Source organism: Doryrhamphus excisus, chromosome 2 (genome assembly GCF_030265055.1).
Source record: "Doryrhamphus excisus isolate RoL2022-K1 chromosome 2, RoL_Dexc_1.0, whole genome shotgun sequence".
NCBI classification, from domain to species: Eukaryota; Metazoa; Chordata; class Actinopteri; order Syngnathiformes; family Syngnathidae; genus Doryrhamphus; species Doryrhamphus excisus.
Window position 1 is genome coordinate 24362118 of NC_080467.1, and position 27737 is coordinate 24389854.

The window sequence follows — 27737 nt, forward strand, 5'->3', positions numbered from 1 at the left end:
AGACTTGATATGAATACTAAAATATTTAACAGTATGCCACCGGTGTACATCCCCTATCAGCAGTACGGAGGTGAAGAAGATGAAGCAAAGATATGAGCGTATATGACAAGAGTCATTCAGTCATGGACACATCAGATAAGCCACCACTGTTTCATATACCTCACATTACACCTCAGTGCACACACACACATATTCTCCTTTTATCCTCCTCCCCATCGGTGGGCTCGGTGTTTTCCTTCGCTTATTCCGTCTCTCTTACCTGTGTATTATTTGTTTTCTCCATTATTTGATCAAATTTAATTCATCTTTCCTGCTGTGTTCACCCAGGCTCAACATCTACAAGCCTAGCCATCGGGTACGGGCCACAAAAAGCGATTCCATTAAACAGCATATTTTTAAAATATATATTTTTTTACATTCTAAACCATTACGCCATCTTTGGCTATCTTTTCCCTACCTTGGCTTCACGCTTCCCTACCCACAATGCAATGCAGGACGGCCGTTTGTTTCAATTATGACCACAGTGGCACAGAGGTGACTGGGGATGCACACAACTTTCTGACGTGTATTGTATGGGTTTTAAACGCAACACTAGATGGGGAAATGTGTAGAAAAGCACATGGAGGCACATTTTAATTTAGTCTACAATGAAATATCAATGGTTAAATGCAATGGAAGGTATACAAATATGGAATATTCCTCAAAAATATGCATTTAAAGTTCATAGAATATTAAATGATACATATTGTGAACCAGTCATGATGTGCTATACATATCACTATATTGACACTTACTATGGTACCCATTATGGCATTGGATGCTCATATCACCGAGTACTTTGGTATGGGACAAAAATAAAAATGATAAAATATTAAAATAAAATAAAATAAAATAAAATAAAATCTTAAACTGCATTATGGAAAGCAGGAAGTGAACAAATGTAAGAGTTAGTGATTGTAAAAGTACCAGATGGAGGGGTAGGATTTAATAAGCTTTGCTTCTTCCTACTCCTTTTGGACATGTGGAACTGTGAACTGATTATGGGATGCATTCAATTGTAATCTGATGCATGTTCAAATGAAATAAAACCATTACCATTACCATATCCTCACGAGGGTTGCGGGCATGCTGGGCATGCTGGAGCCTATGCCAGCTGTCTTTCAGTGAGAGGCGGGGTATGGCAAAAAAAAAAAAAACAACATAGAAAAAGCCACAACCACAGGAGAATGTGCTGCAGCAAATACACTTCTAATAGTGTAGAAAGCAACAGTGTTCAATATACCGCTGTAAATGATGATGATGTCCGTGTTTGCGTGAGAGACAAAGGGGACTATGACAAGCGGATCAGACATTTTGATGAGCTTGTTTGGTATGGTGGAGACAGGGATCTGACCGTTTCTGAGCCTGGTGACGTCATAATATGAAAATTAGATGAGTGGATTTACTCCTGGCTGCACGGTGGTCGAGTGGTTAGCATGTTGTTACCACATAGTCTTGGGCATCTCTGTGTGGAGTTTGCATGTTCTCCCCATGCATGTGTGGGTTTTCTCCGGGTACTCCGGTTTCCTCCCACATTCCAAAAACATTCATTCATTCGTTCATTTTCTACCGCTTAACCTCACGAGGGTCGCGGGGGTGCTGGAGCCTATCCCAGCTGTCTTCAGGCGAGAGGCAGGGTACACCCTGGACTGGTGGCCAGCCAGTGTGTATGTTTTTGTCTGTACGTTTTTGTACTTCCGAAGCAAAAAAAAAAGCTGAAAATTACTTTCTGAAAAATACACCACATGGTGGCACTCTTATTTATCCCCATTAATTGGACTGACTTGAAATTTCTCACGCAGCTCTACAAAACATCCACTGTAACTTTAAGATGTTTAGCTTAAAATTGACTAAATTTGGTATGTACATATTTGGTATGAGGGTCGCAGGGGGTGCTGGAGCCTATCCCAGCTGTCTTCAGGTGAGAGGCGGGGTACACCCTGGACTGGTGGCCAGCCAATCACAGGGCACATATAGACAAACAACCATTCACACTCACATTCATACCTATGGACAATTTGGAGTCGCTAATTAACCTAGCATGTTTTTGGAATGTGGGAGGAAACCGGAGTACCCGGAGAAAACCCACGCATGCACGGGGAGAACATGCAAACTCCACACAGAGATGGCCGAGGGTGGAATTGAACGCTGGTCTCCTAGCTGTGAGGTCTGCGCGCTAACCACTCGTCCACCGTGCAGTGCTAGGTTAATTAGCGACTCCAAATTGTCCATAGGTATGAATGTGAGTGTGAATGGTTGTTTGTCTATATGTGCCCTGTGATTGGCTGGCGACCATTCCAGGGTCTAAAGTCAGCTGGTGTAGGCTCCAGCATACATGCGACCTTAGTGAGGAAAATCTGCAAACGGATGGATGGATGGAATTTAGTCCTATTACAAGCTTTGGGTCATACTGATAGGCCACGCCCCCCAGTTTGAAATACCTTCCAAAGCATTTTCATCACAACCCATAGGGGGAGCCACAAATACACCAACTGCGTTTGCATCGACTGTTCTTTAAAGATGGAAGACAAAGAGATGTGAGAAGAATAACAACAAAAAATGTGCTCTCATTTTAGGAAGCATGTCCTTGTGGAGTTTGTAGCAGCAGGTCTTTCCTTTTTGGTTCGTCGTGCATCACCGAGGGGGGTTTGCAGCACGCACACGTCAGCACAATGTCCCGCTGTTAACCAAATATAGCGCTTGGTTCTCTTTTCTTAGTTACGATTTGCTACTAAATTCTTGCAAGATCAAGTTGAGCATCACGCTCGGAGAGGGAAAGCGTTTGGTCGGAGGCCAACCTGATGTTTGGATGTGATCCATGGCAACACACACACACACATACACACATACACACACACACACACACACACAGCGCAGTGCAGTGTAGACACTTTCAGGTCCATTTAACATTAAAGTCATCATCCCTGGTGGACCTTGGCGTCCATGTTGAATTCACAGCAGGCTTGGGAGAGACAGCACATATGCTAGCGGCACATGAACCGATTCACGTGGTCACCATGGCAGCTTTTATACATCTTAATAATCCAAAGAGAGTTGATATTTTACGGCACGTCGTAAATCTTAATTGGAACACACACACACACACACGAGGTAATGATAATAAGCAGATGTACTGTCTGTGTCTGCTTGATGATGGAATTGGAATTTTCCCTTCCTTTGTGTTAGCGGCAAGGACTCGCAAAAAGCCCCTTTGTGATGACACCACAAGGTCCATTTACACGCTTTAAAAATACCAAATGAAACAAATGAGGACGTGCCTTTGTCAGGTAAAAACAATGACTGATGCAGTCGACGCCCAATCAAATTTGACCAAATGTCTTTGCCCCGACAAGTGCAATGATGATTTATTTATCCGCGTGCGACCATCTATTCCTATTTGCATCCCTTCATCCTATTGAAACGGATCCATATACTGTACATCACGTATGCAGCCAAGGTCACATTACTTGCACAGCGTCATCAGAGCGGACCGTTTAGGCAGTATTTGTTTGGGGGGGGGGGGGGGGGGGGGGGCTGTATCTTTATTGTACTCACATAAAGAACATACCAAAATAGGTTGAGCATTAGAATGCTATATTATTTCTACCCTGAGATCAACTGATCTAGTAATGGACTCTCCTTATAATTTAGAAACCTAACATTGATTCCTTTGTGATGGCACTGTTGGCTCACCTTCCCGTCTTTCCGTCTGCAACCAAATAGCTGTTTATGCTCTGATTGATTGATGACAACCTTTTTTTTTCCCCAGCCAAAAGGAAGGTGGTGTCATGTTTCATTGCCTGTTTTCATTCCGTTCGAAAACTAGTTAATATTAGCTAGCTAACAACAAACGTCGTGGGAAATGTGTATTTTAACGTTAAAGCCCTCACAAAAAACTGCATATTTAACTATAACTATACTCTCAATTTCGCTACAAAGACTCAACAAGATTTTTTACCTGAGGACTGGAGCAGACATCTTGAGCTGGAAGACACAGCTACCCCAAGGAGAGCTGATATTGTAAGTTTTGTCACTGCGTCTATGTTGCTGTTATGTATGTTGCTGTTATTATGTGAAATAAATCCGGCGATCCGACAATTTGGAGTGGGCAATTAACCTAGCATGTTTTTGGAATGTGGGAGGAAACCGGAGTACCCGGAGAAAACCCACGCATGCACGGGGAGAACATGCAAACTCCACACAGAGATGGCCGAGGGTGGAATGGAACCCTCGTCTCCTAGCTGTGAGGTCTGCGCGCTAACCACTAGACCGCCTTTTATTTAACCTACAAATATGTCAGATCATTTTCACCCCGTATATCAAATGACAAAACACTGTTAGCCGTTTCTTTTTTAGAGAGCTTTGTAGTCAAAATAGCCGCGTCCCAATGACGTTCATTGTTAGCTAGCTCATATTAACTTGTTTTCTTGCATTATAATGCATAGAAAAGAAAATAAATATGCAACGTTCGTGTTTCACATCAGGATTGTGAATGATGGGCAAAATTACCCAAAAAAGTGCAGTTCCCATTTACGTAATGATGACGTAATGCTAAAATCACAGCCGATATTATTGATCCTAAATCTGGTTCAGCACTTTTATCAGAACTTTTGACGTGAATGAAAGACCCCTATAAGAGTTATGGATGTTTGGGATTTGTTAGTGATGTTCATACTGTTTTTCTGTCAAATATTCCGGTTTAAACACAATAATATCTATCTTTCTTTCCAGTAGTCACGTTCTGTAAATGTATCTGTCTATTCCACGCTATGCTAAAATGCTCTACACGTAGCAATGACACTGTTTACCCCCAAGACGTGACATCGATCAGTCATTATTGACGTGAGGCGTCGATGAGGTAGCCGATCGATGAGGCCACTGGTGATTAGGATGTCGACAAGATTTTCCTAACGTGAGCACCAAAGGCCTTTTTAGATGACGTGAAGCTATGAAGAAATATCGAGCCCCCATTGAAAATATTTGAGTTGCCTTGAGAATACATTGAAAGCGACACATTTAACGTCAGCATACGTCAAGTTAAAATATAACGACTCAGTCACAAGTGTTAGTACTGGCCAAGCACATGGACGTGTGGGTTTAGTGAAATAATAGAAAATGACGTGACGCCAACCGAAGGGAATATTTGCGCTTACAGGTTCTTGACATTGGTGATTCCTCTGAAGGCTTTCCTGGGAACTGCCTGGATTTGGTTCTCGCTCAGGTCTCTAGAGAGGAGGAAGAGAGAGAAAGGCCATTAGATGTGGTGCTGAGGAGTCCAATCGTGAACAAAAAACCACAAGCGGTTGAAGTCTGGAGACAAAAAAAAGCCAGCACAACACAAAAGGCGGCCAGGAGAAGGCGACAGATGGACGATATGACATTCATGATGGCGGGAATAATTGCATCCAAAGAGCTTCAAAAGACTCAGGAATCCATTGGAAAATCATCCTGATGTGTGTGTGTAGTTGTTCGTTCTGAATTAAACACACGCCACCGACACCATGTTTGAACCCTGGCTGATTTTTATTTTCCACATTGACTTTGGCTCACGTGTAATGAACGAACATCAACGCTATATGAGCCAGAACTTACGTGACACGACACGACAGGCAGGCGTTAACGACAACATTAGCGTGACAGTCATCTAATTAGACAGAAGGGGTGGGGAAAAAAAACGTATCTTCCTGTACTTACACGTGTACTCTCGATTAGGCTCCAAATGTAGTATTTTGATGTCAAATTAAATTCAAATTTGACGCCTTCACTTTATCACGTTTTTTAAAAATCTATTAATTAATAAATAATCGCTGTTTGGTGCTTGATAATTGCCTCTTAGTAGTCATAAAGTGCCTGTTTAAGCAAATAGTATGTATTTCTGGCATAAATTAAGCATTTTCTAGCATAAATATGACTACATGAACTAAAATACAAATATAAAACATTCCGGAAACTCATTCAGAAGCGTTAATATGTCGTATTCTACACCGGTCAGGAGTCACCGCAGGAAATTCCGGGACTAAAATAAGACAACAACAACAACAACGCCAATGCTATAATGTGTGAGTCTGTACTATGTCTTATTTTCAATTATGTCGACTATATTGGGTCATATGAGTATAAATGTGGATATAGGGGTGTTATATCATGTTTAGAGGTCTCTAATGTTAAAAGCCAGTGAAAATTCACTTATCACTGTTGGGCCCGGAACCGATTAACTGCAAAAAACGAGGAATGGTTGTACTTCATGTATGTCTTATTTTCAATTATGTCGACTATATTGGGTCATATGTGTATAAATGTGGATATAGGGGTGTTATATCATGTCTAGAGGTCTCTAATGTTAAAAGCCGGTGTTGAGACAGGTTTACTATGCTCCAACTATGAAAGGAATCCATTTGTAAAGGAATCAGACTTTGCGGAAATTCACTTATTAAGGTTGGGCCCAGAACCGATTAACTGCAAAAAACGAGTGATGGTTGTACTTCATGTATGTCTTATTTTCAATTATGTTGACAATATTGGGTCATATGAGTATACATGTGGATATAGGGGTGTTATATCATGTCGAGAGGTCTCTAATGTTAAAAGCCGTTGTCTAGACAGGATTTCTATGCTCCAACTATGAAAGTAATCCATTTGTAAAGGAATCAGACTTTGCAGAAATTCATTTATCACGCCTGGAACCGATTAACTGCAAAAATCGAGGGATGGTTGTACTTCATGTACTCATAAAAATTCAATAATTTAATGATTCAATCTTCAATCTTTTTTATTGGATTAAGTGGAATTTCTTCTCATCTTTCTTCATATGCTTTTCATCAGCATTGCTATTACTTTGTCTTTATGATTTATTTTGTTATCATCAAAAAATACGAATAAAACATATTCTACTACTTCCTGAAGTTTTAAAGTATCCTACCGGGTGGTGGATTATAGCAAACATTTTCTTTTAAATTGTCCCTGTCAACACACAGAAGTTAAACGCAAACATGCATTAGTAGTAGGCCTAGTAATATTAGTGTTTTTAGTAGTATAATGTGTTGTAGTAGTATTTTCACCTATAAATAAACATACACAGTCTCGCATTGTTTATGAGGGTCAAAGCAATAGTAACTCAAAGCGCAGGTTTTCATGCTTTTGGAAGTTTCCCCCTCAGACGCCGCCTGCTGTGCTCTGCGGCTGCGCCTTTTGTTTGACACGTCCCACTTGGACCGATGGCTGACGAATGTTGCGGGCTATCAAAGTCTCCTTGTAGGCGAAGACATGTGTTCTTCCATACACACATTAAGCATCATGGATGACTTTTGACGGGTCGGAATGCAGCGGTGTTATTTTAATGAGCGGCTCAGCCTGCGGATGTACTGTATTGTTTATGTTAGCACTCTTTGTTTTTGACTGGGATGCTCTTTTTCTTAATGCTGCTGCATTTCTAGAGCAAATAGAAGTATTCATTCCATGCTCTGTTGCTTTGTATTGTATGTCACGCTCATTGTTTATCTGCCTGGCTACAGGCACATACTGTATCTATCTTGTCTGTTTGGAAGATTTCTAACCCTCTGTGGGCCTCCTGGTGAATAACGACGAGGGACAAACACAATTAGAAAGGAGACAGAAAGATATTGATGTGTAATTACAATTAAAAATTGTGTTTTCTTTTTAATACATCACATCTGTTATTCAGAATACATTCCATTATGATGAGTGACAAAAGCCAATTTATCTTAAATAATAACTATGGATGTCGGATAATTATTGGTACTGATATATCAGCTGATATCGGTATCGGATTTCCCGATCATGAAAAATATAGATTTTTAAATTTTGGATACAACACATACCACAGAAAATAAGTCATGTTATACATATCGATATCGGAAATTGAGAGTTGGACAATATCGCTATATTGGTTTTCGACCAAAAAGCCAATATATTGGACATATTGGACAATATTGGACAATATTAATGAAAAAAATACAATAAAAATATTCATTTAGTATACCCCTGATCCTCATTAGGGCCATGGGAAAAATAATGTTAATATTTAATTTATATATTTAATTTTTTAAATTACTTTTTTCTGTTATTTAATTCATTTAAAAAATTATCTATGATATTTCCAAATGTCACTTGAAAATTATTTCCAATAATAACAATATAATAATACATAATTTATATATTACATTTTTTAAATAACTTTTTCTGTTATTTAATTCATTTAATATTGTCTTGTCATAGAAATTTGTACACATTTGTATAATATTTTTAAGGATTATTGGTAATTATTATGACATTATGAATTTTTATTATTCAATAATCTATGATATTTTCAAATGTCACGTAAACATTTTTTCAATAATAATAATAATACTACTACTAATAATAATAATTATTATTATTATTATTATTATTAGGCTTCCAATGGAGGTAGTTCGAGTTCCTGAAGCATTAAGCATTAGGATTGTTATATTGCGATGCCAAGAACCCTACAGAAAACGATGCCTACCGGCTGACTGTGTTGTGATATCCCAACACCGAGATGTGTGCATCATGTCCTTGTGTAAACAACAACGTTCCTGCTCTTGTTGGGCTGCGACGCGTACCTGCTGACCTTTGAGCACAGTGAAGGCCATGACTAGCGGGAGGCTGACCTACGTCCCCTGGAAAGGACACTGGCTGATGGACTAGAGACACACAAACACACACGGGGAGCATTGCATGTGTGTGTGTGTGTGTGTGTGTGTGTGCTTTTAAAGAGACTACTATTTATGACTTAAGTAGTAGAACTACAGCAGGGTGTTTAAAACAACCCTCACTATACTGTATATAACAAATTCATTTTATAAACTCTAATAATGATGTGGAGTGCATGAGAAAGTGGAAAACAGCTATTTTTGACCACAAGGAGCATTTACAGTATGTATCATGAACTGCATTGTATGGACAAAGGTACAGGGAGTTATGGACTCACTCTTGGAGGTCCATGGAGGGCTTTAGGATGAAGGTGAGGATGTTTGGAGGCAATGGTATTAGATTTATGTGTGTGTCTGTGCATGTGTGTGTGTGTGTGTGTGTGTGTGTTGGCTCCCAGCTACCACATCCCACATATGAACTTTCATTATTCATGTAAAGAGAATAATAATCGCCACCAGGTCACTTCGGATATTACTGTTAACCCCCTGCAGACAATGACACGCACACACACGCACACACACACACACACGCACACACACGGACGTCATGCACATTTAACCAGCTAGCTTATAGCGTCACACCACCATGCATTATATCAGCAATCAGAACAAAAGCGCACACAAGTCCTGTTGGATTTCATGCATCAAAGGTCTGAGGAGGACAAGGAAGGTGGCTCGACTCCAGGAACTCGAACTACCTCCATTGGAAGCCTTTCCACCTCTACCAACCCTTCCCTTCAGTCTCCCATTCCCTCCCTGGGGGGCCGTAAGTGCATTTAATAGTCTCTCGTTGAGACAGTCATAAATATTGACTGCTGGCCAATTGAAAGTGGATGCTATTTTCGACGCAGCTACATGCTAGGATGGTCTGAGGCTGCACAAGTGCTGCCTGCACCGGGGGAGCTGCGGTTCACTGAACTGAAGGATGGATTCCAACATGAACTGTGACAAAATCCCCCCTTTCCACACCACTGTATACTACTGCATATACACTATACTTACACTATATACTTACATATATAGTTACATAGTATATACTTACACTATACTTCCAATTCCTCAAGGTAGGCGGGTGTTTTTATTCATGCTTGGATGACGTTGGTGCCATCAACTCATACAGTGGTTTGTACAGATAAATACATAAACAGGTTATCAATGTGGGCTGCACGGCGGACGAGTGGTTAGCACACAGACCTCACAGCTAGGAGACCAGGGTTCAATTCCACCATCTCTGTGTGGAGTTTGCATGTTCTCCCCGTGCATGCGTGGGTTTTCTCCGGGTACTCCGGTTTCCTCCCACATTCCAAAAACATGCTAGGTTAATTAGCCACTCCAAATTGTCCATAGGTATGAATGTGAGTGTGAATGGTTGTTTGTCTATATGTGCCCTGTGATTGGCTGGCCACCAGTCCAGGGTGTACCCCGCCTCTTGCCCGAAGACAGCTGGGATAGGCTCCAGCACCCCCGCGACCCTCGTGAGGATAAGCGGTAGAAAATGAATGAATGAATGAATGAGGTTATCAACATATATTGATATTTCTAACATTTCTCTCCCCTAACTAAGTAAGTAAGCATGATTGTAAGTCATTGAGAACCAGTGCTGTATGGTAATATATTAGCTGTTGTACAGATTAGTACTATAGTAACATTTTGCTATAAAGTTTGCCCTTTAAGTTATGGAACACCCACTGGAGGACGCACTTTTTTTCAATATCGGGAGAATTTTCATCAATCTCCTCAATGTGTGCCCTTGCATCATTCTGGTAAACCCCCCCAACGCCACCCCCCCACTCCAAGATCCCTTCTGTTGTATTAACCCCACCCACTGCCCTCTGTGATTTCATTAAGTGGCTGCTATAGGAATAAAAATATCGCTGCCTCTATTGATCACGACGGATGGAAGCTGACAGGCCAGCCTGGATGGGATGGGACGCCCACTTTTCTACCTCGCTGTATTGTATGGATCTATGCCATGATGTGTGTGTGTGTGTGTGTGTGTGTGAGGGCGAATCATCCAGGAGCTGTAGCATCTAAATCAAACTAAGCATTCTCAAAAGCTCTCTTGGGCTCTTGCAAATCCCTCATTAGACGCTCACACACACACACACACACACCTGAATAGACAATCACACACATTCCTTTGATACACAGTATTATAAATAGACATTGTCTGCACTTTTTCCTTCCCTGCGTCTCGGGGGTGCATGGCTCTGTGTAGGGCTGTAAGTATCTATTATGTTTTGTCAATGTTGTAATTAAATTGGACAGCTTAATGCAATTCTCTGTGATCCATAGGCCTTTATGGATATAAAAGCTTTTCTGGCCCCCTGCCTGAAGAAGACGTCCAGCAAATTTAGATGACTTACTAGCTTGGGACCAAAGAAAAAAAAAAAAAAAAAAAATATATATATATATATATATATATATATATATATATATATATTATTGGGGCGGGGGGTTAAGGTACCAGGGTGCACACACACACACACACACACACACACACACACAAACTCTCATTTGTGATTGGTTAATTGGATTCCCGATGCCATTTTATCCCGATACTTGTAGTTATTTGAAGTGTTAGCTACAGGACGCTAACATGGACGATAACATGGACGCTAACAGGACGTGCTTCTTCTTTGCTTTGATCGCTTTATTGAAACGTTAGTTTATCCGGTGACATCGAAAAGGTTAATACAACCTTCTAAAAATGGCTGGGACATCATGAACATTTGAATAGCAAACATATCATATTAGCGAAGTCTTGTAAGCTAGCTTACCTTCAAAGCTGGGGTGTTTATTTACCTAATTATTAATTTGTATTAATTTGTAGAGATAGTTTGCTGTGGATACAGTACGATTTTGTATTTGTTTATGCAAAATAAACAAAAACTGCATTAATTTTCCAATTAGCGTGCAATATAGAAATGTGTTATTTCTTATTACGAGCAAAATACAAACTTTTGGTTGCCATAATTTCTGATATATAAGCCGCTACTTTTTCTTAAACTTTGAACCTTGCATCTCATACATCGGTGCGACAGATTTTTGACCATATTCAGATCTTGTAACATCTATACTTCCGAACTACTTCTAATCATTTAAATACTGTGTCGCTTGTGAGTCAGTGAGGAAACGGTAGCTTGTTGCGCTTGTCGACCCATCAGAAATCGCATGAGGTCATTACTCAATATAACAGCCACAGTCTCATCTTACAAAAAAAAACGCTAAAATCATCACACAGCAACTGAACACTCAAAAGGAATATATATTTAAAAAATTTACAGTACCAACATTTAACTATATTTTAACTTCTTCCTCGTAACGCATTTCATCCAGCTGAGCAGTTCATTAGACAATGCCACAGTGGCCACCAGAGGGAGCTAAAGAGCTCCCCTTGTATTAACAATTACATTGCACAGCAGGTACAAGCACAGCCGACATTTTAAAAGCACAAGCAATGGTAGCTGACCACCCGTGATATTTGGAAATTCCTGTGGAGTTAATTAAATAAAAAAAAAAACATGAAGGAGGTTGCCTACAGCCACTTGTGGCTACTATAGTATTAACTGAATACATGCATTAAGTGAGCAATTGCGGTGTTTTTCAAGGTCATGTTAAATGTTTTCCAAGTGAATGACAATAATATTGACATGATTTCATACATAAAAAGGCAAGTGTATAAAGAAACGGAGTGACAGTGCATGGCATGCTGCACAGGGACATGATGAGGACTGAGACATGGGACGTTTTTAAAGAGTGTTGGGAGTGTGAGGAGGGGTCATGTGGGTGAATAAAGAAGCTGAATGAGGTGTTTTAGCTTTATAAGCATCTGGGGAGCACCTTAGCCCCCATAAATAACCCAGTGCAAATTAGCAGATTGCACAGAAGGAGACAGCAGGGAGGGTGTGAAGGGTTGGGTCATATATGTGCATGCGTGTGTGTGTGTGTGTGTGTGTATGTGTGTATGTGTGCCAATATGCATGGTGATGAAACTAAATTAAAATGTGCACGCAGGATGTATACTTAATAGGCAACATGTTATGCAGGTTCACTACAACCGCACTCACCTTTGAAGCTGCCCGTGCGTGTGTGTGTGTGTGTGTGTGCGTTGTGATCCGTCTCTCAGCAGGTTTCAGTGTTGTCAAGGTTACTAGAGGCCATTTCACCAGCAGGCCAATTAACTTTCTTTTCTTTTTTGTGCACAGGAAACAAGCAGAGCACAGGTGTCTCAGCATTGTTAACCAGTTAGACAAAGACTGTAATGTTTCTTATCTGTCAACACAACATAGACAGTCACCACAATCATGCATGGACTAGATAATACTTCAATCATGAGATCAAGCCTGCAGACACGTAGAGGCGCTACTCAGGCTCCAGAACATAAACAGTAGTTACTGAGGAACGAACCTACCTGGCCACTACTCATTAGCTCCTGAGTAACTACTCTAAATGTATGTGCCTTAGTCATTAGTTCCTTGGTAACTACTCTAAATGTATGTGTGTTAGTTCCTTAGTAACTATTCCACCCATTAGTCCCTAATTAGTTGTTGTTCCCTAGTAACTACTCTAAATGTATGTGTGTTAGTTCTTTAGTAAATATTCCACTCATTAGTACCTAATTAGTTGTTGTTCCCTAGTAAATACTCTAAATGTATGTGTATTCGTTTCTTAGGAACTATTCCACTCACCTAGTAATTACTCTAAATGTGTGTGTGTTAGTTCCGTAGTAACTATTCCACTCATTAGCTCCTACTTAGTTGTTCTTTGGTTCCTCAGTAACTACTCTAAATGCATGTGCCCTCGTCATTAGTTCATCATGAGTTCCTCAGTAACTACTCTAAAAGTATGTGACTTAGTGATTAGTTGTTCATTAGTTCCTCAGTAACTACTCTAAATCTATGTGCCTTAGTCATTAATTCATCATTAGTTTTTCTGTAACTACTCTAAATGTATGCGCCTTAGTCATAAGTTAACCATTGGTGTCTTGGTTCCTCGGTAACTATCCCCCTCATTAGTTCCTAATTAGTCGTCCATTGATTCCTCAGTAACTCATCTAAATGTATGTGCCTTAGTCATCAGTTCCCCGTGACATCTTCATTAGTTCCTCAGTAACTACTCTATTTATATTTATGGTGAGACCCATTGAAGTCTTTCTGTCTTATGATGTCTGATGTCGCTAAAACGGAACTAGGCTTCGTTTTTCAAGACAGTGCATGATATGCTGTTTGCAAACTACATTCATTCATTCATCCATTTTCTACTGCTTGGGTTGCCGGGGTGCTGGAGCCTATCCCAGCTGTCTTCGGGCGAGAGGCGGAATACACCCTGGACTGATGGCCAGCCAATCACAGGGCACATATAGACAAACAACCATTCACACTCACATTCATACCTATGGACAATTTGGAGTGGCTAATTAACCTAGCATGTTTTTGGAATGTGGGAGGAAACCGGAGTACCCGGAGAAAACCCACGCATGCATGGGGAGAACATGCAAACTCCACACAGAGATTGAATTGATGGAAATTGAATAGAGATGTAATTGAACTTGGGTCTCCTAGATGTGAGGTCTGCACGCTAACCACTCGACCACCGTGCAGCCGCCTAAAAAATACTTTGGAGCTAAAATGTACAAATGTAAAAATCTGTTAAGAAATAGTGTTGGTCTCAGATCATGTGATGGTTGCTTGTGTCACATGATCATCATAACTGTGGTGGAGTCACATGATCAGGGTCGCATGTAGATTGTTGTACTTAAATAAGCTTATTTAGCCAAGACAGTGCATGATATGCTGCTTGGCTCATTAAACCATGATCGGAAACTAAATATACAGCTAAACATTGTACAGCTAGTCTATAGTACTTTAGTATAGTATTTTAGGCCTAGTTAGACAGCTGGAATATTCATGATTGCAGGCTTTTATTGTCTTATTTTACACAAGCGTCTCTTGCGGCCCATGTGTTCGGTGTAAAACTGCTGTAATTTATAAATCCTCCACCATTCACTGAGATTTTTACGACTGTTTCATGCAGCCCCGGGCAAAATAAAGTGATTGTGATGGCTAACAAGCACACGCTGTCATCCCGATTCCTCTGACACATTCTTCTTCTGCTGCTGCTACTACAATGGCTGACGGTTCGTCTGCTTGAATGAGAGCTGGACAGCGAGGGATGAGCACGGCGGGATGGGGGGGGGGGGGGGGGGGGGTGGGGTGGAGGGGGGAGAAGAGAATGGAATTAAGCCACGGAGAGACACACACCACTGGTTGCTATGCTGTCTCCAGGCCTTAATCTCTTTAGTGAGCTCCATGATCCAGTTAGGAACACTGAGTGGCTAATGTCAGAGCTAACTGGATGAGAGGCTTCTCTGTGCTTGTGTGTGTATGCATCCATACCCTATATTAAAACTTCTCTTATGCTCCAATGAATGGAGGAAATGTGTGATCTAATTTGTCTTTGTGTGTGTCTAAAGCGGCAGTGGTAGCTACTAACATGCAGGTTGTGTGTCCCACTATGTGTGTGTGTGTGTGTGTCCCCTACAACATGCTTTGTTTATGTGCTGGTCTAAGATAACCAGACAGGTGCACAGGAAACACATCCTTAATTCATTAAAGCCAGTCTGGTTCAAATGAAAGGGGGACGAATCGGTCACGGTCGAGCCCATCCTGCACTTCTATTACTGCAGTTATAGGAAAGAAATATAGCTTATAACTAGTATATTATATTAGTATATTAGTAAGGGCAAAAAATATGGCTTACAACTAGCAATAGTAAGGACAAGAAATTTGATTCTCTTATAATTTCTGCAAATTATTACAAATGAAGCAGTAAATTATAGTCTGACTGCTGAGAGACGAGCATTAGAATTAATACTCGTGTTTATGTGGAAATATTTGGAAACTTAGTAGAACCTTTTAACTCATTCAATACCAGACACTTTTTTTGCGTATGGGAAAAACAAATGATGTCTATATTTGGTGATGACGGTACTTGGGGATGGCTAAGATACAGAATATAGGAAGGGAATATAAGACGATATTGAACATGTGACAACTGTTTGTCTGAATTACTTCCGAAAACATGGTACGTATACATGGAAAGGAATATTCCAATCTCCTGTCTACATGCGCCGCTATACGGCGGTCAAGTGGTTAGCTATGAGACCCGGGTTCGATCCCACCCTCGGCATGCATGGTTTCCTCCACGACCCCAAATTGTCCGTATGAATGTGAGTGTGAATGGTTGTTTGTCTATATGTGCCCTGTGATTGGCTGGCCACCAGTCCAGGGTGTACCCCGCCTCTTGCCCGAAGACAGCTGGGGTAGGCTCCAGCACCCCGCGACCCTCGTGAGGAAAAGCGGTAGAAAATGAATGAATGATTCATACGGAACGTATGGACTCATATAGATATAGATATAATTTCTTTTTTAATAAAACTGGACTTGTGAATGGCGTATAGAAGGGTTTATATTCTGTTCCACAGATGGCGCTAATGTACACGAAAGCTGCTTGCCAACCGCCAATAAACAACAGAAGAAGAAAAACACCACGAAGAAGAACGCACCCTGACAACTTTCCGTTTGAGCGGGTACAAGATACCTCAATCTGATTGGGCAAAGGAATATTCCACCCCTGGGAATCCCATTATATATTCATTCGGATTGGCACTTTTCTTTGGGAATGAGGTGTACAAAGGTTACATTCTTTCTGTTTGAGCAAATAAACTGAATACAATTGGAATATTTGTGTACATGTATACGGAAAAAACAAATAAGACATTTGATCAGTATGATGTTGAGGGACTGCTATGATTTGTGGGCATGGGCATAGCACGGTATTGATGCTTATATTGCGAGGAAATTCCGTTCCAGAACACCTCATAGAACAACGTCCGCCTGCAATATTGGAAAATGAAAATCCGTCACGCTCGGGGCGAGGATGCGGAGCGGAATAAAGGATGGATGTGGACGCAGCCAAATTGAACCCAATTCTTCCTTCCCGTCAAATCAAGCTGGGTCGCAAATCACTGTGTCTGCTGTTAATTCAGTGTAGGCCTCAACATATGGCGTGTATGTACATACGTATATGTGTGTGTGTGTGTGTGTGTGTGTGTGTAGCACGTGTAGATACGTTATGGTTGGAAGATGAGCGAAGCTAGAGATGATTTAGGCGTAATAGGAGCTAGTAAAAATCAGCATGCCCTGCAGCAGCATTATGACTAAATCTAATCTGCTAATGGAGAGGGTGGGTGATGGAGGGAGGAGGAAGAGGAGGGAAGAAGGGGACAAGGATGAAGGTAGAGGACATGTGTGTGTGTGTGGGGGGGGGGGGGTCAAACAGACAGTGAGGTAGGAGTTAAAAGTTCAAGGTTATAGTAAGAAGATGACACATTCATACTGTCATGCAAAAGAATAACACACACGTATGGCGCCCCCTACAGGGTAAGATAATCATTCATTCATTCATTTTCTACCGCTTATCCTCACAAGGGGGTTGCTAGAGCCTACCCCAGCTGTCTTTGTGCGAGAGGCGGGGTCCCCCAAGGTTCAGTCCTTGGTCCCCTACTTTTTATCATGAATCTTCTTTCATTCATTCATTTTCTACCGCTTATCCTCACAAGGGTCGCGGGGGTGCTGGAGCCTATCCCAGCTGTCTTCGGGCGAAAGGGGGGGTACACCCTGGACTGGTGGTCAGCCAATCACAGGGCACATATAGACAAACAACCATTCACACTCACATTCATACCTATGGACAATTTGGAGTGGCCAATTAACCTAGCATGTTTTTTTTTTAAATGTGGGAGGAAACCGGAGTACCCGGAGAAAACCCACGCATGCACAAGGAGAACATGCAAACTCCACACAGAGATGGCCAAGGGTGGAATTGAACCCTGGTCTCCTAGCTGTAAGGTTTGCATGCTAACCACTCGACCGCCGTGCCGCCCGGAAGATAATAATATATTATATTATTATAGATAGATATATTATTATGGAAAACATACAGTACAGTCATCCCTCGCTACATCGAGGTTTGAAAATAGCACCCTCAATCTTAACAAAACAAAAGTTCTACTTTTGGGGCCAAAACCAACGACAAACTAAAACTCAACTCTGAATGAATAATATATCATATTATTATAGATAGATATATTATTATGGCCACCCTCGGGCATCTCTGTGTGGAGTTTGCATGTTCTCCCCGTGCATGCGTGGGTTTTCTCCGGGTACTCCGGTTTCCTCCCACATTCCAAAAACATGCTAGGTTAATTGGCCACTCCAAATTGTCCATAGGTATGAATGTGAGTGTGAATGGTTGTTTGTCTATATGTGCCCTGTGATTGGCTGGACACCAGTCCAGGGTGTACCCCGCCTTACGCCCGAAGACAGCTGGGATAGGCTCCAGCACCCCCCCCCCCCCCCCCCCCCCCCGCGACCCTCGTGAGGAAAAGCGGTAGAAAATGAATGAATGAATGAATGAATATTATTACGGAAGACATACAGTGCAGTCGTCCCTCGAAAATAGCACCCTCAATCTTAACAACACAAAAGTTCTACTTTTGGGGCCAAAACCAACGACAAACTAAAACTCAACTCTGAACCTCCGGCGGCACTTCCTGTCCATCTCTCATCTGTCATCTCGGGACTACATTTTCTGTTTTATTTACATCTTAAATGTCATATTTACTCTCATCATATCTACTATATTGGGTAATACAAGTGTAAAAGCATTTACAGCCGCCATGGGCTTTCTTCCTGGCACTTGCTCATTTCCACATGATAACATCTAAAAGTAAGATGTACTGACAGGAGATGGCGCTGTCATGCTTCTATGGGTCACAATCCCCAGCCATGGTGACCCGAGACGCTCATGAATCACAACCTGCACAAGTCATCCATAGGAAAATGGCGGAATTACCCATTGAAAGTGTGCGACAAAGACATCGGAGATATGTCTGTTGTATCTCTCCACTCCTGCCCTCTCCCAGCATGCACTCTGCCTCCTGTCTGTCATGCACAAAAACGACTTGAAAGGATCTGTGACTTATTATCCTCGCCTCAGCCTCTGATGCTGATGTCCCAACATGCATGTGTATGTGTGTGTGTGTGTGTGTGTAGAAAAGGCAGTAAAATATATGACACACCTCATCCGGTACACGTGCACCATCTAATAAGATCCAAGACCTGTATTAAGATTCTGGCCTTTTTATAAAGATAATAATGCTCGCCTTTTTTTTTTAAACACACGCTCACCTTACTATGTCAGAGAAGCCTTTAATAAATGGTCCTGTCCAAATGTTAATGGGTGCTAAATGGCACACTGGGGAGGTTAAGTAGGAGCACACCATCACGACAGGATTGGTGTTAAAAATAAGATCACTACCAAGCTCATAATTCTAGCAAATACCATCAGTGTCATACCGTCGTCAGAGGACCGACGGAAACACTTTTTTTGGTTTAAATCTGGACCGGACTGGGCCCCTTCATACGAAAGACGGCAGTCACTAAAAGCCTCATTCATGTTAAGGACGTTCCGGAAGTTCTCATGTAGTTTAATCTTATTTAATTGTATTGTATTTGTACTTTATTTTATTTTATGACATCTATTATTTTATTTACCCATGTCAATTCAAGCAATCAGAAAATGACAACACATTTGTGTACTTTTGTTTAAAATGCCAATACACAAAAATAACAAATGTGGAGAGACATGCAGTAAAATACCGAGATTTTTTTAAAGAAAAATAATTTATTATTATTAATTGTTTTATTTTATTTTATGACGTATTATTTTATTTACCCATGTAAATTCAAGCAACCAGGAAATTTGTGTACTTAGCCATGTTTAAAATGCAAATACACAAAAATAACAAATGTGGAAGGACATGGTGCGGTAAAATACCGAGATTTTTAAAAGAACAATTATATATGATTAATTATTTGTTATTATATATTATTAATTATTTAGAAGTCTGTTTAATTTGAAAAAAAGATATATGTTTACATTCTAAACATTATGTTTATCCACTACTTTTAGCAGTTTGTATATTTTTCATACTATATATGTATATATGTATTATTGTTCATACTACATCATTTTTTTTTCTATGAAATGTATTATTTTATTTACCCACGTAAATTCAAGCAATCAGAAAATGATAACACATTTCTGTACTTGTGTACCATGTTTAAAATGCAAATACACAAAAATAACAAATGTGGAGGGACATGGTGCGGTAAAATACCGAGATTTTTGAAAGAAAAATTATTTAGTATTATGAATTATTTATTATTATATATTATTAATTATTTATTTGTTTACAAAAGTCTGTTTAATTAAAAAAAATCGACAAAAATGTCAAAAATATATATATTTCTTGGCATTACATTATATGTTTATCCACAGTACAAGCACTACTTTTTGCAGTTTGTATATTTATTATTATTATTTCTCCCTTTTATATTTTATTTATTATATCCTGCCCATTATATTGTTCATACTATATAATTTGTTCTATTTTTATGATGAAAATACATGACATCTCCTTTGTGCTAAATACAGAATGCAGCTACAAATCCTACAAAAAATGGATATCAATATGTTGGAACAAACAAGGAGTTGTTAGAGCACACAGCGCCCCCTGCTGGGAGGACGAGCAAAATGAATGAAATGAATATGCTGCATTCACAGGTGTTACATGTTCAAACAGACTTTTCTAACTTCTTTAAGTAAAAAAAACACAACAACACCACGGTCACGTTCAGACCCACAAACTCGACCCGCCGATTTAAAAATAGCTGCGGTGGCGCTCTGGCCGGCGACGTTGGAAAAATAAAGTCTTGTCGGGAAGCACGGTCGAGGCTTTGATTTCCTGCTGCTTTGCTCTGGCTGTGAACGCACCGTGGCCACTTTTTGTTATTCTTCCAACGCGCCTACCGGGCCTGCGGTTACAAGTGGGTTCTGGTGGGTGGATGGGTGGCGGTGTGGGAAGGGGGGTGGGGGGGGTGTCTCATCCTGATGACATCACAGCGCCATCAAAGATATTCATTCCAATTGCGCTCTCTGACAGACACCATCTTGAACTTTTCGCTTCTTTTTGCTTACAATGACTTGGCACTTCCTGCACGCTCTGTCAGCAGGATTATAAAAACGACCTGCCTCATTTTCACATCATTTTCTGCACTGGAGCAGCGTGGGAAAGCTCGGGTCAAGATGGCAAAAACACATGACAGCTACTACTTTTTCTCCAGGCTGATGCTGAATACAACGACCAAAAATGCCTCTATTCAATTATAAAAGTCTACTATAGTCACCGGTTCGAGGCCTACACAAGACTCTAATAAAGTGCATGTGAATATTTTCATTCATGATATTCTTAAGGGATTCAATCGTACGCAACCGAACCGTTCAGGTTGTCTTAGAAGCCGTTTGGCCTCTGATCCAGCTTCATCAGTTCATGTTCAAAGACTCACACGCCAGTCAGACTAGATAGGACAGCTCCAGTCTCGAATCAGAGCCATGCGCCAAAAATTTGGAGTTCCAACTTGTGGCTGTGGGCAACCTCCTGATGTTCGTTAACTCGACAAGATAGCAGTGGCGGCATCTGAAATATGACAAGTGGCCCATATGGATCAGCTTTATCTATCTCTGCATGCACTCTAAAATGTTGCAACTCAGCTGTTTCACATTTTCTGTATTGTTGTTTATCTTATATCTGTTTATACTGTTTAGATTACTAATTGTTAATTGGAGGATTGAAGGTAGTCTTTATTTAGTTTATTCATTCATTTTCTACCGCTTTTCCTCACAAGGGTTGCAGGGGGTGCTGGGGCCTATCCCAGCTGTACACCCTGGACTGGTGGCCAGCCAATCACAGGGCACATATAGACAAACAACCATTCACACTCACATTCATACCTATGGACAATTTGGAGTGGCTAATTAACCTAGCATGTTTTTGGAATGTGGGAGGAAACCGGAGTACCCGGAGAAAACCCACGCATGCACGGGGAGAACATGCAAACTCCACACAGAGATGGCCGAGGGTGGAATCGAACTCGGGTCTCCTAGCTGTGTAGCCTGCAAGCTAACCACTCATCCAATGCCCAATTATTCATTCATTCATTCATTCATTCATTCATTTTCTACCGCTTATCTTCACGAGGGTCACAGAGGGGTGCTGGAGCCTATCCCAGCTGTCTTTGGGCGAGAAGCGGTGTACACCCTGGACTGGTGGCCAGCCAATCACAGGGCACATGTTCTCCCCGTGCATGCGTGGGTTTTCTCCGGGTACTCCGGTTTCCTCCCACATTCCAAAAACATGCTAGGTTAATTGGCCACTCCAAATTGTCCATAGGTATGAATGTGAGTGTGAATGGTTGTTTGTCTATATGTGCCCTGTGATTGGCTGGTGACCAGTCCAGGGTGTCCAGTATTAGCAGTAGAAAATGAATGAATGAATGAACTTCGAGGTACTGATAAATTCGTTTCTGAAGTTAGATTAAATTGATCGAAGGGACAAAAAACAATCAATCCTACTCATACACTACTGGAAACTAAGCTAATATTACGTATGAAAGTTTGAACAAGTGCAGAATGACTGCAGTTTCTGTTTGGACTACTCAATATGGATAGCTCAAGTTAAATGGGTTATTTGCTTCGAGACGACAAACATCGACAACAAAAGAGAGGGAGACTGACAACATGTGTGACGAAGGAATTATGACCCTGTTCAATTGCGATGCTTCTCAAGACGACTTGAGTGGTTACAGTTTCCAGGAGGAGGAGGAGGAGGAGAAGGAAGCCGATGAAAGAATTTCCGTGTAGGCTACTGTTTAATTAGCCATATTACGCTAACTCTTTGGGACTGTTTAATTAACCAGTTTGGAGAAAATAATGCATTTAATCAAAAGTTGAACATATTTCTGTGTAACATCTGCCTGTGTACTAAATATACAGCTTTGTAACATGTCTTTATATACAGTATTTTTATGGACTATTGGTTTCTTTGCTGTGTTTACGTATTTACATATTAGTCCGATAAAGAGTGTTGAGTCCAATGCAAGTTTTTTTTCCATAAAAAGCATTTCCACCACTGTTGTGCATCCTCTCGGTAAAAAGCTGCTTTTGAAAAGCCTTCTATGTTCACATTTGCATGATCCTTTGTCGTAGTAAGCAGGCTTACTCATCGTGGTGTAAATGTATTTTATCTCAACACTAATCCTCTTTCAATCCAAACAAGAAGGGATTGTAGAAAACATTTGCAAGGCGTATAGTCCAGACGCAGACAAGCCACATATTTAAAGCATAAAAATAGTGAAGGAAATTGCAGATATGTTGCATTTTTCCACATTATTTATTTATCAGCTGCCAAAAAGTCACCCTCCAACTGGACTCAAACTGGAACCAGATTTTTTTTACAGGCTTGGATGTTATTATGGAGGAAAGATTGGATCAAGAAGTGGTGGTTTTAGGGCCAATGTTTGATTGATTGACAGTGAGCTCTATCAACTAATGCAGCAAAGAAAATATTTTCCATAAAAGGTCCTTAAAGTTTATTGGCCAAGTACAATATAATGTCCCTCCCGAAACTAAAAGTATATGAACTTTTAAGTGTGTATAGTCATTGAAGAGAGGACCACAACGTGCGGGGTGGAGTGGAAATGGACTTTGGCTATTCGATGTGTATGAGATCACATGGCTAATTTAAAGAACACCACACGAAGGAAATATACTTTCAGCCTTTTCTGAGGTAACACATTACCGTATTATAAAAAAACAAAAAAAAAGAAAAAGTGTCAGGAAAAAGCATATTAATACAAAATATTGTAATATTTACAGTGACTAAGTAAATACTCAAATATATTTATTTGTACAATATACTACATTTTAATAATGATGGTTATATTGTAATATACAATATACAAAGTATATATGGCTAATTTAAAGAACACGACTCGAAGGAAATATACTTTCAGCCTTTTCTGAGGTAACGCATTACGGTATTATTAAAAAAAAGTGTCAGGAAAAAGTATATTAATACAAAATATTTTAATATTTACAGTGCCTAAGTAAATACTCAAATATATTTATTTGTACGATATCCAACATTTTAATAACTAAAAAAAATAACCATAAATATATGCAAAAACTATTGGTGTATTGTAATATACAATATACAAAGTATATATGGCTAATTTAAAGAACACGACTCAAAGGAAATATACTTTCAGCCTTTTCTGAGGTAACGCATTACGGTATTATTAAAAAAAAAAGTGTCAGGAAAAAGAATATTAATACAAAATATTTTAATATTTACAGTGACTAAGTAAATACTCAAATGTATTTACTTTACTAGTAAACTTAGAAATATATATATATATATATATATATATATATATATATATATATATATATATATATATATATATATATATATATATATATATATATATATATATATATACAAATAAATATATAAACATATAAATATATACATATATTTACTTTAATTTACTAGTACAATCTGAGGTAACACATTATGGTATTATTAAAAAAGAGAAAAAGTGTCAGGAAAAAGTATATTAATACAGTAAAATACTCCAATATATTTACTTTACTAGTAAACAAATATAAATGTATATATATATATACAAATAAATATATAAATATAAAAATCTATAAATATATTTACTTTAATTTACTAGTACAATCTACTAAATTTTAATAACTAATAAAAATAACCATAAATATATGTACAAAAACTATTGTTATTTTGTAATATACAATAAAGTATATTATCGATATATATCAACCTTGTTGACTTGTTGTTGCTGATCCAAAAACTGCAGCGAACAGGAAATTAAGAGTACCTTAAATGCATCAGACCCTGACTTCCATATTAAAAGAAAACAACACTGAAAATGCTCCATTATGGAAATATGGATCATAAATGACAAAGCTCTGTGGATGAAAACAAAAGGAAAATGATGACATTAGTAAGTGGCTGCAGTTAAATCACCCTGGGACATGTTAATGTACAGAAGGTGTGTGCGTGGTGGCGGAGTGAAATGAGCCGTTTTAATGAGTTAGCGTTGCTGTGTCTGCAATACAACGTGTGTGTGTGAGACTGCATAGCTCAGCACAAGTAAACACACACGTCACTACAGGAGACAATACGGTAAACGATAGTTGATTTAAAAAGGAACACCCACTCCCATCTGCATTTATATGTATTCATGGCTCTTTATGGGACGCCTTCAGCAAACGACCACAAAGTGAAAGAGCCGACCCAGGGCGGAACGTGAAAGTAATATTAGTGCAGGATAAAACAGTCGGCCGTTTTAAGACGTACGTTTAGCAGCCAGCTCGGTCTGGTTTTGAAGGTTCTCAAACGAAGAGTGTTGATGATGTGGATTGATGGAGGAAAATGTGATCACGCCATTGGCCCAAATTAAACTTTTAATTTCCTAGTGGCGATGTCCGCTTCGACTGGGAAATCTATCAAACCGACGTTGTTGACTTTGATCGCTGCTAAGGACAGAGACGCCCGCTCGTCACAACATTAGGTATGCCTGTGTTATGGAATTATGACGTATGACACCCAATACGTCAACTGGACTCAAATGCTGGCACACGGGCCAAATCTGGACAATAAGTGACACCAGGGCGGACTGCATGTTCGGTTCAAAACCTGGATAGGACTAGCTTTTGCAGAAGATTCCTAAAAACAGCAGTGTTCCTGTTGAAAAAGACCATCTTTGACTACCTTCCTAAAAACAGCAGTGCTCCTGTTAAAAAAGACAATCATTGACTGCCTTCCTAAAAAAACAGCAGTGCTCCTGTTACAAAAACCATCTTTGACTACCTTCCTAAAAACAGCAGTGCTCTTGTTAAAAAAGACCATCTTTGACTACCTGCCTAAAAACAGCAGTGCTCTTGTTACAAAGACAATCTTTGACTACTTTCCTTAAAAAAAACAGCAGTGCTCCTGTTAAAAAAGACAATCTTTGACTACCTTCCTAAAAACAGCAGTGCTCCTGTTAAAAAAGACGATATTTGATTACCTTCCTAAAAACAGCAGTGCTCCTGTTAAAAAAGACGATATTTTATTACCTTCCTAAAAACAGCAGTGCTCCTGTTACAAAGACCATTTTTGACTACCTTCCTAAAAAAACAGCAGTGCTCCTGCTTCCTAATGACTGTTGTGACTTTTGTTTTTCCGTAAATACCTAAAGGCAGCAGTATTCCTACCGTATTCAGGATGTTTGTCAAGAGTCGGTCCTTAAAAACAGCAGTAGTTCTGATATATACACAATCTTTGAATAGCTTCTTAAAAACAGTAGTACAAACTACCAATCCTATCATTTGGATTATTTTAAAATCAAACATGGTGCCATAATTATCATCAAATTAATTACTTCAAGGATTAGATAATTAGGTTAGGTTAACTCAATTTATCTAAGTAGAGATGCATTTGCTTGTTTTAACATTCCTGAGTAAATGAATGATGTATTTAGTTATTTATTTATCATTTTGTTTCATTTGAGCTTGATGTTTGACAATGTGCCACATTTTTTTTACGATCACATTGAGCTACAAGCATAAGCAGCTTTTTTTTTTTTTTTTTGTTTAACCACAACATGTAATAAAGAACAAAAAGAAAACTTGACAATAAAAACAGAAAGATGCCAACATGTCCGGTGATGATGGATTACATTTGAAATCAATGACTTTCATATGACGATAAAAAGCTTTGAAAAGTCGTCAGAAAGCATTAACCTCTCACCTCGCTGGAGAGGAACATTTGAATACGAGCCGCACGACATCATCGTGCATGAGGCTGCATTCGAGCTGAACGTTTAAAATAGAAAGACGCAGTTGTTGCCAGTCGGGGGCAACGCCATGCAACCGTTTTGGCACAATAAACTAGACATATGAGGTCAGAATATTTTCAAAAATGTATTTCCGTCCATACTATGACAATTAGGAAACCTCATTAGTGGGATATGGTCCAAATGCTATGGAAGACGTGCTATCATACATGTAATACAGGTATCCGCAAAGTTTTATAATCAATAAACAAACAATTGGTGAATGACTTATGGACGATTATATGGATGTCCGATAATTATCGGCCCAATATCAGCATGAAAGTTTGATATCCCTTGATATCGGTATCAGATTTTTCTCCCGATCATAAAAAACGATATTAACAAAATGCTATATACAACACAGGAGATATGTCATTTTAAACATATCGGTATCATCTGATATCAGCATCGGAAATAGAGAGTTGGACAATATCGGCATGTTAGGTTTTCGGCAAAATGACTTATGGACGATTATACGGATGTCCGATGATTATCGGCCCGATTTCAGCATGAAAATGTGATATCAGTTGATATCGGTATCAGATTTTTCTCCCAATCATAAAAAACGATATTAACAAAATGCTATATACAACACAGGAGATATGTCATTTTAAACATATCGGTATAATCTGATATCGGCATCGGAAATAGAGAGTTGGACAATATCGGCATGTTAGGTTTTCGGCAAAATGACTTATGGACGATTATAGGGATGTCCGATAATTATCGGCCCGATATCAGCATGAAAATTTGATATTGGTATCAGATTTTTCTCCCGATCATAAAAAATGACATTAGCAAAATGCTATATACAACACAGGAGATATGTCCTGTTAAACATATCGGTATTGTCTGATATCGGCATCGGAAATTGAGAGTTGGACAATATCGGCATGTTAGGTTTTCGACAAAATGACTTATGGAACTATTATACTAATGTTCGATAATTATCGGCCTGATAGCAGCATGAAAATTTGATATCATTTGATATCGGTATCAGATTTTTCTCCCGATCATAAAAAACGACATGTATCAATATGTTAGGTTTTCGGCAAAAAAGCTCATGTCGGACATTTTGCTTGATGGTTTCTAACCAGTCTTGTGAAAAATGTAAACACATGTTTGTCATATGTAT

General features: G+C 39.5%; 1 protein-coding gene across 2 annotated transcripts in view; it reads right to left on the bottom strand.

Moving 5' to 3' along the window:
- The window catches only part of slit3 (slit homolog 3 (Drosophila)), a 262158-nt gene that overhangs the window by 130138 nt on the left and 104283 nt on the right, over window positions 1-27737 (bottom strand). For both annotated transcript variants that reach the window (XM_058048416.1, XM_058048425.1), the window contains one exon: window positions 5193-5264. In XM_058048416.1, coding sequence (XP_057904399.1) covers window positions 5193-5264 — 72 coding nt within the window. The remainder of the gene's footprint in view (window positions 1-5192; window positions 5265-27737) is intronic.